General features: G+C 52.7%; 1 protein-coding gene across 1 annotated transcript in view; it reads left to right on the forward strand.

The window, feature by feature from the left end:
- Positions 1 to 1193: 1193 nt before the first annotated feature.
- EAH_00022960 (hypothetical protein, conserved) overlaps positions 1194 to 15589 on the forward strand; it is a gene marked incomplete at both ends in the record, with an annotated part of 29740 nt that continues 15344 nt past the window's right edge. The window contains 7 exons of the mRNA XM_013396883.1: positions 1194 to 1670; positions 2125 to 2692; positions 3270 to 5625; positions 6635 to 8276; positions 8507 to 9357; positions 9981 to 10225; positions 10612 to 15503. Coding sequence (XP_013252337.1) covers positions 1194 to 1670; positions 2125 to 2692; positions 3270 to 5625; positions 6635 to 8276; positions 8507 to 9357; positions 9981 to 10225; positions 10612 to 15503 — 11031 coding nt within the window. The remainder of the gene's footprint in view (positions 1671 to 2124; positions 2693 to 3269; positions 5626 to 6634; positions 8277 to 8506; positions 9358 to 9980; positions 10226 to 10611; positions 15504 to 15589) is intronic.

Below are 15589 nucleotides of genomic sequence, written 5' to 3' on the forward strand. Positions count from 1 at the left end.
TATATATATAAAGGGAAAGAGCAGGCAAGCAGTAGGGGCTTGTTGCACAGTTCGCTGCACACGCGCACAGAAGCACTATATAAATATATAAATATAGATATGTATATATATATATATATGTATATATTGAATGTTAGTATAGCACAGGTTGTGGTTGGTGTACAGTGGTTGGATTTTGTGGATTACATCAGATTACATTACATTAGAGGACGGTGTATTGCTCGTCGTGTCTCATTATAAAAAGATATACTAAGTATTTATATTTACATATTTATTTATAATAGAAGTGACACACCTTATATATATATATATATGTATATATACCTTTAATGGAACTGCTCTACATATACTTCTAAAAATGCAGCAATAGGGAGAGCTGTTCAACTGCACTACATGTGTTGAAGGGGTGCATGGCTTCACTTTCTGGAGAAGTACATCGATAATAATTAAGATAATAATATTAATTATAATGAGAGTAATAAAGAGGAAAAAAAGAAATAATAGAAAATAATATTTGCAGGACAAATGCACTGAAATGTTCGTGTGCAGCTTTCATAAGTAGTAGTAATAAACTGCATTGAGGAGTTGTGCTCTCAATTTCTGGGTAATTGAATAAAAAAGTAAATATTTAATAACAAATAATTAATAATTACATCGAAATGTTTTATTTTGCATGCAATAAAATGCATTTTTATGAAAATGCATTTGAAAGTCAACAGCTGGCGGGCGGCTCAGCACGACTTGCAAACTTTCTGTTGAAATTGGAGTTTCTTTTTGCAGAAAGTTTATCAAATAAAAAACGAATAAATAATAAACTTTTGTACATTTATATTTACAATCTTTGTTACAATTAATTAATTTATTCTTTAGCTTTTCCTTCTCTGCTGCCTGTACCGCGGTCGCGCCGGGGCCCCTCGCCGCCTCTTTCGTTGTGCAGACAGTAGCTAAGCCTCAGCGTAATAAATATCTCAGGAATATTTAAATAAATATTTATTTATTTATTTTTATGTTTAACAAATTTGTTAAAAAGTTGAGAAATGAAGGACTCGTAGCCCCTCGTGAACAGTTCGCTTGTCTGCTGCTGGCTTCTGTCTCGATTGCAGCCAAAATGGTCCAGGCTGCTGCTGCTGCTGCTGCTGCTGCTGCTGCTCCCGCTGCTGCTGCTGCTGCTGCTGCTGGTGCTGCAGTTCGGAATGGACGGCTTAGCCCTTGCTCGCCGTCTCCGCAGACTGAATGCTGAGTGGCGTTGTGCGTTGGCAGCTGCAGCAGCAGACCAGACGACAACCCCGCTGCAGCAAAACAAATACGAAGTTCTCTCAGTACAACTGGGGGTTTGTTTACGAGAGACTGAAGAGCTCTTATGCTGGGAACAGCCCCCTGTAGAGGGACCCCTGGGGGGCCCCTACAGCTTGATCGGCGACGCTGCAGTAGCAGCAACAGCAGCAACAGCAGCAGGAGCAGCAGCAGGAGCAGCAGCAGCAGCAGCAGCTCTCTGTGAAGCGGTTTTTTCGAAGTCTGGGCTCCTTTCAACAGCTGCTGCTGCTGCGCTGCATAAGGGGGCCTCTGATATAACTCTAAAGAAGCAAACTTTGGAGCTCAGCAGCATCCTTATACTCTCAGCCAAGCCTTTTGCCTATTCAACAGACGCAAACAAATTTGTAGAATTCACAGTACGATTGCATACACTTCTGTTGCTGCTGTTGCTGCTGCTGTTGCTGCTGCTGTTGCTGCTGCTGTTGCTGCTGCTTGTGCTGTTGCTGTTGCTGCTGTGGCTGCTGTTGCTGCTGTTGCTGCTGTTGCTGCTGGTGTTGTTGTTGTTGCTGGTGCTGTTGTTGCTGTCGCTACTATTGCTGGTGCTGTTGCTGTTGAAGCTGCTATTGCTGTGGCTGTTGTTGCTGCTGCTGCTGTTGTTGCTGGTGGTGCTGCTGCTGTTGCTGCTGCTGTTGCTGCTGCTGCTGCGGCGGCCTCCGACTGTCCCATGCATGCATCCCTATCAGCAGCAACAAGAAAGAGTAATAAGACAAAGATAGAATAAGTAAATATATATATATATATATATATAGACCCTAAAAGCCTCTTAAATGTCTCTTTTTGTCTCCTTTTGTCTCCTGTCTCCCTTCTCAGGAGACATGTCTACACCTCTTGTTCGTGGACCCCTCACACAAAATCAAACAATCAGCAGCGCGCCTTCTGAGATCCGCCTTTGCATCCCAAACAGAACAAAGGGGCCCCAAGGGGGGCCCCCTGGGGCCCCATGCGGGGGGCCCCCTAAGTACCCTCGTGGGGGCCCCCTTGAGTACCCTCATAGGGGCCCCTAAGGAGGACACCCTAGGGGCCCCTATGAGGGCCCCCAAAGATACTCCTGTGGGGGCCCCGGAAGGGGCCCCTCTGGAGGCCCCCGAACAGACCTATGTGGGGGCACCCCTAGGGGATCCTGTGGGGGCCCCCCTAGGGGACCCTATGGGGGCCCCCCTAGGGGTCCATCTGGAGGGGGGCCCCATAGGGGTTCATGTGGGGGGGGCCCCCCTGAGGGGCCCCCCTGAGGGTTTGTGGGGTGGGGGGTGTGTGTTAGGTGAGGGTGGTGATGGTGGTTGGTGGGTGGAGGGATTGGTGCGGCGTTTGTATGAAGAGCTGAGAGACAGCGGAAGGCGAGGGACAGCGACTGTGCGCGCTGAGCTGCTGCTGCTGCTGGGTAGGTGGCTGCAGTAAAGAGACAGAGAAGAGACAGAAAGGAGACAGAGAAAGCAACAGAAAGGAGACAGAAAGGAGACAGAAAGGAGGCTGAAAGGAGACAGAGAAGGAGCACAGACGCAGAGAAAAGGAGACAGAACCGAAAGACAAACTGAAAGAGGAGACAGACAAAGGAGACAGAGACAGAGACAGGGGCAGAGACAAAGACAGAGACAGAGACAGAGACAGACAGAGACAGAGAAAGAAAAAGAGACAGAGACATAAAAAAGAAAAAAGAGACAGACACAGAGACAGAGACAGAGTTTGTTAGAGTGCTGCACTGACAGAGACAGATGCTACCTGTCTCCTTACTTGGTTTTTACTTTGTGCATTCTGTCCTCGGGGGAATGCGAAGACACTACAGCAGCTGCTGCAGCTGATGCAGCAGCTGCTGCTGCTGCCGATGTTGCTGCTGCTGCATCTATTCCTGCTTGCGTTGCAGCAGAAGCAGCTGCTCTTGGGTGCTTGCGCAGCAGCAGCAGCAGCAGCAAACTATACTTATTGTTCTGTTTCTGTTTCTGTTGTTGTGTCTCTTGCAGCTGTGCTGCTGTGCCGTCTGCAGCAGCACCCAACTCTTGCTTCTCCTTGGTTGCTGCAGCTGCTGCAGCAAATCGCCTGTCGCCTGGACCTTACAGCAGGGGCCTCGCTGCGGAGCCCAACGGAGACACTGGGGGCCCTAGAAGCTCTTAATGAGTTGCTGCTGAGGGGGCCCCCACCTGTTATCCTTGCTGCTCTGCTGCCTTCTGCTGCTTGGAGGAGACTGTATGCCTTCTTAGCTGTCGTAGGCACTCAAGGGGCTGCTGCTGCAGACGTAACAGGCGCTGAGACGCACCAGCAGCAGCAACAGCAGCAGCAGCAGCAAGTGTCTCTTCAAGTTGCTGCCTTATCCGTCTTGGCAGAAGGGGCGGAGACATTTGTCTCCTTCATCGATAGAGACATCGCGCTAGAATTTAATGCGGGCCTTGAGGAGACAGGACATGCAGCCTCCTTCAAGAAGACACCAACCAGCAGCAGCAGCAGCAGCAGCAGCAGCAGCAGCAGCGGGGAGAAGTACATAAGGAGGGACGGGAGAACTCTGTTGGAGAGACTGCTGGCGCTGACTGTCTCTTCTCATTCTTCTGTCTCCACCGCAGCCACTCGCGCGCTGCTGCGTATAATGATTCAGCTGAGCCGCCGCAGCAGAAGCAGCAGCAGTAGCAGCAACAGCAACAGCAGCAGCAGCAGCAGCGGGGGGTTGGAGTGTGGTGTCTCCTTGCAACTGTTTGGTTCCTGTGTTCTATCGGAGTTAATTAAAGCGAGTTTGCTGCCTGAGGAGACATTAATTTATTCATCAGCAGGTTGGTGGCGGCAGTGCTGCTGCAGGGCGCAGCTGCTGCTGCCGTGTCTGCTGCTGTTGCGGGACCGTGAACAGCAGCAGCAGCAAGGCATTGCTGCTGCTAGGGCCTGTCTCCTCCTCGCATGCGCCTGCTGCAGCCCCCAACGGAGACAGCAACAGCACGGTCCCTCTGTGGCGAAGCAGCTGCTGCAGCTCCTGGCAGCAGCAGGAGAGACACTTTGTTGTCTCCTGCTGCAGCAGGAGACAGGCCAGGGCTCTAATGGCTTGGGGGCTGCTGCTACTGAATGCGTGGAGCCTAAGGAGACAGCAGCAACCAAGAGACACCGCGCTGCTGCGCAGCACCCTATGCTGCAGCAGCAGCTCCCCGTCTCGTCTGGAGTGGCGACAGCAGAGAGAGGAGAAGGAGGACAGTGCAAGCAAAAGGAGACAGAAAGCAAAAGGAGACAGGAGACATCACCATTCATATTACCTGCTGAGTTATGCCGGCTGCTGCAGCAGGTTGCTGTCTCCTTATTTCAATTGCATACACTGGCGGGGGCCCTACCGCAGGCGCTGCTGCCGGAAGCTGCAGCAGCTCTCCGCAGCGGGGTACGCGCCCTGCTGCTTGCAGCAGCAGCAGAGGATGCTGCAGCAGCAGCTGCTGCTGCAGCTGCTGTGGGTGCAGCTGGTAGTTCTGCTGCAGGAGCTACAGAGGAGACGGAAGAAGAGACGAAAGCAACGAAAAAGGAGACAAAGGAGACACAAAAGGAGACACAGGAGACAGCATCAGGAGAGGAGATCCTGCAGCACGAAGGGGCCCCAAAGGCAGCCCTTAATGCTTTAATTAATCAGTCCCTCTCACTTGCACTGCACGAAGAGACAGAGAGACAGACATCTCCAGCTGTCTCCGTTGGCCTCCTGTGGGGTGCTGTCTTGAGGCAGGAAGGAGACAGATACACCTGGGAAGCTTCAGATGAATGCAGCAACGACATCAGCAGCAGCAGCAGCAGCAGCAGTAGCAGCAGCAGCAGCAGTAGCAGCAGCGTACGGGAGAAGCGCCCGCGGGAGGAGACAGGTGAACGCCGTTGCAGGGTTGGTGCTGCGGTGTCTCCTTTCAGCAGCAGCTGGCGTCTGTCTCTTTGCTGCTGCCTGTTAGAGCAGATTTTTTCTTGTCTCTCCCTTGGGTTGCTCCCCACAAACAAGCAGCAAAAGGAGACAGCCAGCAATCTGCGGAACCTCGTGGAGGCGCTGCTGCTGTCTCCTGGGGGCGGAGCAGCAGAGGAGACAGCTGCTGCCTGTCTCCTGCTGCAGCTGAGCAACGAGGTTTCTATAGATGCAAGCCCCACACAGCAGCAAACCAGAATCGACCTTCCTTCTAATCCTGCTGCAGCTGCTTCTGCTGCTGTTCCCGGCGCTGCTGCTGCAGAAGAAGAAGAAAAGGAAGCCAATAGCCTTATTGATATCACCCTACGTGCATGCGGGGAGGTGTCTCTAGAGTTGCTGCTGCAGCGGTTGGCGATTTGTCTCTGTCATATATTTGCGGTGTCTCCGCAGACACTCCGTTTGCTGCATGCTGAACGGTTTGTCTCTTCTGTCTCTTTTTTCTGTCTCCTCTATCTCTGTCTCTTTTTTCTATTGCTGTCTCCTTCTCTGTAGCCGGTGTCTCCTTTGTCTGCCTCTCTGCTGCCTTCTTTTTCTGCTTCATCTGTCTCTTTTTTCTGTCTCTGTTCCCCTTTGCTTTCTGTCTCTTTTGTGTCTTTTTTCTGTCTCCTTTGTTTCTGTTTTTTTTGTCCCTTTTGTCTCCTTTTTGTCTCTTTTCTCTCTTTTTCTCAGTCTTTTTTGTCTCCTTTTTCTGTTTCTTTTGTCTCTTTTTCTGTCTCTTTTGTCTCTTTTTTATGCTTCCTCTGTCTCTTTTTTCTGTCTCCTCTCTCTCTTATTTTTGTTTTTTCTTTAAATTACCCCACTAGAGAATCATATTGCTGGCCCCAATACAAAACAACAGGGAGATAAAGAGAGACAGAGACAGAAACAAAGAGAGACATATATATATATATATATATATATACATATATATATATATATATTAGAGACAGAGACAAAAGAGAAAGAGATAGAGAGAGACAGAGACAGGAACAAAGAAAGAGAGACATATAGAGACAGAGAGAGAAATAAGGAGAGACAGATGTGTTAGAGACAGAGACAGAAAACAAGAAAGAAAGGGACAGACATATAGAGATAGAGACAAAAACAAATAAAGATAGACAGATATATTAGATAGAGCGAGAGGCAGACAAAGAGAAAGAGAGACAGACATATTAGAGACAGAGACAGAGACGGAGATACAAACGGAGACAGACACAGACAGACACGGAGACATAGAGGGACAGAGACAGACATATTGCAGATAGAGAGACAGGAGGAGACACCAACATAGGCAAGGAAAGCGACAGAAAGAGACAGAGACAGAGACAGAGAAAGTAATGAACGAGGAGAGAAGCAGCCAGAGACGGAGACAGACATATATATGCACTCTAAGCCCCAATATGAAGCAGCAAACTGTCTCCTCTATCTGTCTGCTTTCCTGCGCAGGGTAGCTGTCTCTGCTGCGCTGCTGCGCTCAGCGCTGCTGCAGCCCTCAGCACCCCCGGGGCTGTTGGCGCTGCTGCTCGCGCTGAGGCCCTTCGTTGAGGCCTGGGCAGTAGGAGACACTGCAGCAGCAGCGAAGCAGCAGGAGCAGGAGCAGCAGCAGCAGCAACAGCAGCTGTCTCCTCACCACAAGCGAAGCGCTCTAGCCACGAGCAGCTCCTGGAGCAGCAGCAGCAGCAGCTGCTGCTGCTGCAGTGGCTGCGCTTGCACTTTGTGCAGCGACAGCTGCGCTTTAGGGCGAGCGCATGCATCGCTTGCACAGGCTCTGCTGCTGCTAGAAGCAGCAGCGCCTTCTTTAGATTCAGCAGCAGCAGCAGCAGCTACTGCGCTGCTGCTGACAGCCCCAGACACCTTTCTTTTCTCGAGGCCCCCCCTCCTCCTTCGCATCTTAAAACTGGCGCTGCTGCTGGGTAGACACGACCTGCAGCTCGCTGCTGCTGCAGTCAGTACTCTCCACCGCTGGCAACAGCAACAGCAACAGCAACAGCAACAGCAGCAGCAGCAGCAGCAGCAGCAGAAGGCTCAGGCACGGGAGGAGCAGCTGCTTTGGGAAGGGGACTTGCTGCTGCAGGAGACGCTGCCTTTGCTGCTCCCTTTTCTGTTGTCTCCTAAAGGAGTTGAGGGGCCGTCTGCAGCTTCTCGTGATGCACTGATGCGGATTGGGGTGTCTAGGCAGCTTGGGGTGTCTAGGCAGCTGTTGCATTCAAGATCTCCTTGGAAGGAATCTTTAAGCTTTCTTTCTTCGTTGTCTGTTTGCTCTTGCTCATCTGAAGCAGCATCTGCAGAGGGCTGCTGCTGCTGCAGCAGCCCTCTGGCGGTGTCAGTGCAGCAGTCTGTGCTGCTACTGCTGGCAGATGTGGGGCCCCGGGTGTCTCTGCAGCTCGCGAGGTTACCGCGTCGTCTCCTCCCCTCATCTGTCTCTCCATCTCTTGCCCTGAAGTTTGCTGAGGCTTGGATAGCAGGAGAGGCCTTCGGTGGAGACAATCAAGTGTCTCCTGAGTGCTTCTTGCAGCTGTCTCTGTGTCTCCCCTCCTCTGCGAACGCAGCAGCAGCAGCAGCAGCAACAGCAACAGCAACACCAGCCGCACCACCAGCAGCCGCAGCAGCAGCAGCAGCAACAGCTGCAGCAGCGCCGGCTCCCCCACTCTGTCTCTGTCTTAAAGGAGACAGCTTAGTGCTGCTGGCAGCAAAGGCTGCGCTGCAAGCAGCAAACAGACAAGAAAAAGCAGCACTATGCGACGTGCTTGCTGCTCTCCTCCGCTCTATCACAAACAAGGCACTCGCTGCACTCAATGCTGCTGCTGCTGCTCCTGCTACTGCAGCTGCTGCTGCTGTTGGTACTGGAGTCAGTCAATGGGGGCCAGCTGCTCCAGCAGCAGCAGGACAAGCGGCTTCTAGCGCTGCAGCGGCAGCAGCAGCAGTGGCTTTGGGGTGTCTCTACCGCGCAGTGCTGCCTTCTATCTTGGAGTTGATTGCCTCACACGATCCCGTCCCCCAGCAGGTGTTGTCTGCTGTGCTGCTGCAGCTGCAGCAAGTCTCTCTAGATGTCGCTGCTGCCTCTTCAACTGCGGCGTCGTCTCCGCCAGTGAGGGCTTAATCTGCTTGCTGCTGCTGCTGCTGCTGCTGCAACACCCACTGCTGCTGTCGCTGCTGCTGCTGCTGTCTGTCTGTGCTGCTGCAGCTGTTGTGTTGATGCTCATGCCCTTGCTGCTATTGCTGCTGCCCCCTCTCTGCTGCTGTTGCTTTTGTGATGCTGCTAATGCCATTAATTCCGTTGCTGCTGCTGCTGCTGTTGCTGCTGCCGGTTTGCTGCAGCTTGAAGCTGTCGTGGAGACACTTGCTGAGGGCCTCAGCCATCCCTTCGCCTCCCACCGTGCTGCTGCTGCTGCTGCAGCTATGGCTTTAATATGTAGGTTGCTGCGGCGGCTCAGCGTGGCGCAGCAGCGGGGTGCTGCTTCTGCTGCTGCCTCCTGGGCTCCCGCTGCTGCTGCTGCCGCTGCTGCTGCTGCAGAGGAGTCCCTGGACGCGGCAGTACAGCAGCAAAAACAAGCCAGGGATTTGCTGCTGCTGCAGCATCTACTGAAGCAGCTTCTGCTGCTGCCTGTTTGCGTGGGGTCTTCCTACTGTCGTCTGGGGGGCCTCACAGTGCTGCGAGCGCTGCTGCCTGTGGGGCCCCACATCTGCTGCTGCAGCGCAGCACAAGACATGCTGCAGGAGACAGCTGCTAGTGCCTTCTTCGGCCTCCTAAGGGCCCTCCCCAGGCCCTTGCTGAACCCCGCTGCAGCAGATGATAATGCTAACTGCAGCAGCAACAGCAGCAACGACAGAAGCAGCAACAGCAACAGCAGCAGCAGCACGACCTGCTGCTGCTGTTTTTCTGATTTGTTTGGCGATGAGGAGGCTGAAGAAATAGGAGACCCCCACGAAGCCTTAGAAGCGCAGCACTGTCTCCTTGGAGTCGCAGCTGCTGCGCAGTGTCTCCTTGAGAGATACAAAGACGTAGCAGCAGCAGCAACAGCAGCAACAGCAGCAACAGCAGCAGGAGCAGCAGGAGCAGAGAGTGGAGCGGAGACTCTCAAGGAGACAGATTCGCAGCAAGCGGAGAGGAGACAACGCGCTGTGCTGCAGCGAGAGACCTTCATAGAACAACTCATTCCCTTTGCTTTGTTAGGCCCTTAAACCCTCATCATTAAACCCTCATTCTTAAACCCTTATTATTAAACCCTCATTCTTAAACCCTTATTATTAAGCCCTTATTATTATACCCTTACTCTTAAACCCTTATTCTTAAATCCTTATTATTAAACCCTCATTCTTAAACCCTTACTCTTAAACCCTTATTATTAAACCCTTATCATTAAACCCTCAATATTAAACCCTTATTATTATTAAACCCTCATTCTTAAACCCTCAATCTTAAACCCTCATTCTTAAGCCCTCATTGTTAAACCCTTACTATTAAACCCTTACTCTTAAATTCTAACTCTTAAACCCTAATTATTGAACCCTTATTCTTAAACCCTTATCATTAAACCCTCATTATTAAACCCTTACTATTAAACCCACATTACTAAACCCTTATTCTTAAACCCTTATCATTAAACCCTTATTCTTAAACCCTTATTATTAAACCTCTTCTTCTAGACTTTGTTTTATTTGTCTCCTTTCGAATTTGCGGTTTTCCTTCATCTAAGAATAGGGGACAGTTATGATGGCTCAACAGTGAAACAGTCTCCTTGAGGGTTTAGGGTTTAGGGTTTAGGGTTTGCTGCTGCTCTGCTGCTTGCAGGTTTTCAGGCAACCCCCGTGTACGTAGCGTTTGCCGGTCTCTGCTGCAGCAGTTCTTATCAAATGTGCATGCAGCAGGCTCAGCGCCAGCAGCAGCAGAAGCAGCAGCAACACCCGCAGCAGCACCACCAGCAGCAACAGCAGCAGCGTCACCAGCAGCAGCAAGACAAACAGCTGCTTTTGCTGCTGCTGCTGCTGCTGCTGGAAATGTGCGTGTAGGAGACTGGGCCTTTAAGGCAGTTAAAGGTGCGGGTTGAGCCCCCTTCTCCGTAGCCGCTGTTCATGCAGCAAACCCTCACTATGTTGCTGCTGCTTCGTGTACATTGCTTCATGCATTGGTGGTGGTGGTGGTGCTGCTGCTGCTGCTATTGCTGCTATTGCTGCTGCTTCTGATGCTGCTGTTGCTGCTGCTGCTGCTGTTCTTGTTCGTGTTCCTGCTACTGTTGCTGGTTCTGTTCCAGTTGCTGCCGTTGTTGTCGTTGCTGCTGCTGCTTCCGTTGCTTTTCCTGCTGTTGTTGCTGCTGCCGTTCCTGCTTCTATTACTGTTGCAGCTGCTGCTGCTGCTCGTGGGAGTGCTGTTCCTGCAACTGTTGCACTTGTTGTTGCTGCTGTTGCTGCTGCTGCTGCTGCAGGGATTGAGGTGGCTCTTGAGGTCGTGCTTCAGCAGCGTTCGTGCATGCAAGCCCCAAAAGGGCCTTCTGTTAGTTTTTATCATTTAATGCAGGAATGTTGTTTGCTGCTAGATTGTCTCCTTTTTGTTGTGGAGACGTTTGGGGCTGCATGCGTTTGTCTCCTTAAAAGCTGCAGCATTAGACAGTGGCTGCAGAAGGCCCTGCAGCTCCTTTGGCTGCAAGAAGAGACAGAGACAGAGACAGAAGGAGAGACAGAAAAAGATATAAAAAAGTTTAAGGGATTGAGAAGCAGAAGAACAAAGGAGACACTTGCGGAGATAACGCTTAAACTGGGCCTACTCTGCTGCCAAGGAGACGCTTTAAAGGAGACAACATACACCCCAAAGGAGACAGCATACACCCTAAAGGAGACAGCAGATACGCTAAAGGAGACAGAAGATACCCGAAAGGAGACAACAGACATCTTAATGGAGACAGACACTCAAAAGGAGAAGACGGACACACAAAAGGAGACAGCATACACCTTAATGGAGACAGACACCCCACAGGAGGAGACAGACACACAAAAGGAGACAACAACAGACACCCGAAAGGAGACAGCAACAGACACCTCAAAGGAGACAGTGCTGCTGCTGGCTCTTGTAAGCCCGGAGCATCATTTAGTAGGCATTGCAGGCGACGAAGGAGACAGCGAGCAAACAAGAGGAGACAGAGATAGAACAAAAGGAGACAGATATAAGACAAAAGGAGACAGCAGCAGGCTGACGAAGACATCTCTGGGGACTTCTTTCTTCTCCTTTCTTCTCAACCCAACTGCCAGTGGCTTCAATGCAAAAAGCAGCAAAAGAGACAGCCTCATACAACTTGTTGCTTTATCGTTGCAGGCCTTGTGGCCTCAGTCACCTCAAGCAGCAGCAGCAGCACCACCAGAAGCAACAGCAGCAGCTGGTGTAGCACCTGGTGTAGCTGCGGTAACAGCAGCAGCAGCAGCAGCAGCAGCAGCAGCAGCAGCAGCAGCAGGTGGTGCAGCACCTTCGAGTAAGTGGAAGGCAGAGACAGACAGTCCCCAGGGCTGCCTTGCTGCAGTCTTTAAGTGCTGGCAGCAGAAAGGAGACCGAAAGGAGACACTGCTGCATTCATCTATGAGGAGGGGCCCTTGGGGGATCGTCTCCTCCCTTCTTCTCCCGTGTCTTGCTGCAGAGACAGACACCGGAGAGGAGACAGCTGCTTGTACTCTTGCTGCAGCTGTTGCTGCTTTTGTTCAGGGCCTTGAGGCCATTGAGGCCATCTACAGCAGCAGCTTCTTGCTGCATGCAGAGACAGGGGAGTTGCTGCTGCTGCCGGACACCTCCCCTGCTGCAGCAGCAGCTGCTGCTGTTGCTGCTGCTGCAGAATTGCTTCGCAGCCCAGTGCAGGGGGGACACCTGACAGAGGAGGAGACAGAAGGAGACACTTTAAACCTAATGGAGGAAGGAGACAGCACCCAGAGACGAACTCTCGCTGCCTGTCTGCTGCGGCTTGCTCTGCTGCTGCTCCGCTGCGCTGCTGTCTCCTCAAGAGACCCTAATAACTCCAAAGGCCTTGCAACAGCAGCAGCAACAACACACGCAGCAGCAGAAGCAGCACCTCCCACTGCAGCGGGCACAGCAGAGACAGCGCTGCCAGGGATAGGGGTTCCGGCAGCAACAGCAACAGCAGCAGCAGCAGCAGCAGGTGCAGCAGCAGCTGTTCCCTTAAGTGAGGAGGTAAAGGTCCTCCTGGGGATCGTCTCCTTTCCGATCCCGTTCCTGATTGGCCCTGAGGGGCTTAGCGAGAGTGGGGGGTTGTGGGTAGGAGACAGAAAGGAGACAGTTGGTGCAGTGTCTCTGCTGCAGACACTTTGGGCACTGCGATTTGCTGTCTTTGCTGTCCCACAAACTCAAGTGTCTCCTCTTTACAAGCGTCTCCTTCGGCTGCTGGAGGCGCTTGTGAGGCAGCAAATCAGAGCCCCTCGCTGCTTGGCTGCTGCTCCTATTGCAGCACAAGCAGCTGCAACAGCAGCAGCAGCTCCAGCAGCAGCAGCCGCACCGGTGGGGACAACCGCGATGCAAACAGTCCGCAGCGTCGTTCAGCAAGGAGACCAGCAGCAGCAGCAGCAGCAGCAGCTTCTGCTGCAACTCCTGTTGGATGCATTTCACCTGTGGGGCTGTTCAAGCGGCGTTGAGGACCTGCAGCAGCAGCAGCTGTTACTCGAAGCTGTCTCCTACGCTGCTGCACAAACAAAACCAACAGCAACAACAGCAACAATGACAACAACAGCAGCAGCAGCAGCAGCAAACCCCCCATTGAGTCCTTATCTGCTGTCCCATGTATGTGCGCTAGCGGATTTGTTTGCTGCGGTGTCTCACTGGGAGATGTTTATAAAAATGCTGCCCTATAGAAGAAGCGCCTTCATATTTCTTGCTGCAGCAACAACACAAATGCTGGCGGGGGGCCCCACAGTACCCATCAAGGCTCAGGCAGCAGCATTGGAGGGAGGATACACCGCAGTGATGCTCACAGACATTCTGCACGAGGCATCTCTTAAAAATGCTGCTGTTGCTGCTGCTGCTTGTGATGATGGCGCTGACGCTGTATGTGTCCCCAGCAGCGCGCAGCAAATGAGAAGGGAGACACTGAATCCTCTGCAACAGCAGGCGTTGAGACTGCAGCAGCAGCAGCAGCAGCAGCAGCAGCAGCAGCAGGCTTCTGAGGAAGAGCGATTGAGTGTGGGGCCCCGCCGTCGTCTGCTGTATGATGGTGTTGAGCTCTGCAGCAATGGAGTTAGCTGTCTCCTTGCGTTTTCTTTCCCTTTGTCCTTCTCAGATTTTGCTGCTGTCACCAGTAGCAGTCCGGAGGGTTCTGCTGCTGCAGCAACAGCAGCAGCGGCAACAGCAGCAGCAACAGCGGGGGCAACAGGCAGAGGGTCTGAGGCGCAGAGCTGCGCGCTGCTGCTGCGCGCGCTGCTGGCGGCGGTGCAGCGTGCGTTTGCTGCAGCAGCAAACTGCGAAGCAGCGGAGTCTCCTGCTGCTGCTACAGCTGCTGCTTTGTGGGGTGTTGATGCAGGAGATCGGCGGCGCATGCATGCGCTGTCTCTTTGTCTCTCTCACCTTCACGATATATTAAGGGAGAAGCACACTGGGGTCTTGAGGGGTGTTAATAATTTTTTGTCTTCTTTTGTTGCTGTCTGCAGCAGCAGCTGCTGCCGTCAGCTGCAGCTCTTCCTACTGTCTCATTGCTGCTCTCATCTTTCTGCTGATGCTCATAGCTGCCTATACACCCCAAAGGGGCCCCTGCTGCATGCACCGACCCTCTGGGGGGCCCCCAGCCCATCAACAAAGGGACGACAACTTCTGGGGCCTTCCTTAGTTAAACACCTCGCACTGCCGCTGCTGCAAGCAGCCGGCAGAGCTGCAGCAGCAGCAGCAACAACAACAGCAGCAACAGCAGCAGGAGTACCAACAATAACACCAGCAACAACACCAACAGCAGAAGCAACACCACAAGCAACAACAATAGCACCAGCAGCAATAACAACAGCAGCAGCAGCAGCAACAGCAGCAACAGCAGCAACAGCAGCAACAGCAGCAGCAGCAGATGACGGTTCGGGTTTCTTTTGTGAGGTTTGGAGTCTCCTTTGGGGTCGATTGCTGCCCCTCATCTCCCCTCCTTGGCATTCCTACTTTATAGAGCGCAGTCAACAAGGTGTACGTACACCCCAAGGGGAAGAAGCTGTTGATGCTGCTGTTTGTTTGCTGCAACTCTTCGTCTCAGCCTGCAATATCCTTGAGGTTCTCTTCTTAGTGACGCCTCTGGCTATATTAAAAGACAAAGTTGCTCCTTTGCTGCAGCAGCAGCAGCAGCAGAGTAGTATCAGCAGCGGCTCTGTCGCAACAACAGCTCCACCGTTTGCTGTTGCTGCTGCTGCTGCTGCTGCTCGTCCTGGCGGGTTTAGCTTAACCCGTGAGGCCATCGGGGCTGTCTCCTCTTCTTTCCGCTTCCTGTTGAATATTTTTGATTCTCGTAGACAGGCAGTAGCAGCAGCAGCAACAACAGCAACAGCAACAGCAGCAGCAGGAGCGGGAGCTGCTGCTGATGCTTCTGCTGCTTGTTTAGAAGAAGCATTGATCAAGTGGATACAGAGGGGATTGCTTGGGGCCTACAGCTGTTTGTGTGCTGCCTGCTGCAGCACACAGACAAACGCTAATGTTTATATCTCTTTATTAGCAGCTGAGGAGTCGGGGCTGCATGCGCTTCTCGATAAGAACCTCCTGGTGTACGTGCAGCAGATGCAGCAGCAGGCCGACGCTGCGTTGCCCTTGTGGGGCCCTAAGCGTGGGCCCCCACCCCACAACTCGCTCCCAAGGGATCGGGGATCGCCACCCCACACCGTTTCCCCGCTGGGGATCGAGTGGGATCGAATGGGGAGACAGGCGGAGGCGGGCTTTGTGGGGTCGATTGGGGAGACAGGAACCGTCTCCGAATCCCTTGTCTCCTCTCTTGGTGCTGCAGAGGCTTTCTCTGCAACCAGGAAGCCGAAAGCAGCAAGCACCACAGGGCTGCTGCTGCAGCAGCTGCAGCAGCTGCAGTCTCTAGGGCCAGCAATGAGGCAGCTGGTGCATGCAGCAACCCAAACACTGCACAGCAGCAGCCTTGGGGCTACCCATTGGCTGCGCAGCCTCTCGCAGGCCCCCGCTCTCTCCCCCGCCTTTGCTGCAGCAGAGAAGGGGCGGATCGACGCTGCTGCTGCAGCAGCAACGGCAGCAGCAGACACCAGCAGACAGCAGCGTGAGGGCAGCACTCCGCAGCAGCAAGTGGAGATCATTCTTTCGGGCCGGGCGACTTTGGCGCCCCTAGAAGAAAAAACAAACAATGTAAGGAAGCAACAGCAGCAGCAGCAGCAGCAGCAGCAGGTGCTGTTGCTGCTGTGGCTGTTGGTTGCGTCCGAACAGTTCTCTGC

This window comes from Eimeria acervulina, genomic scaffold (assembly GCF_000499425.1).
Source record: "Eimeria acervulina Houghton genomic scaffold, Eah_scaff171, whole genome shotgun sequence".
Taxonomy (NCBI): domain Eukaryota; phylum Apicomplexa; class Conoidasida; order Eucoccidiorida; family Eimeriidae; genus Eimeria; species Eimeria acervulina.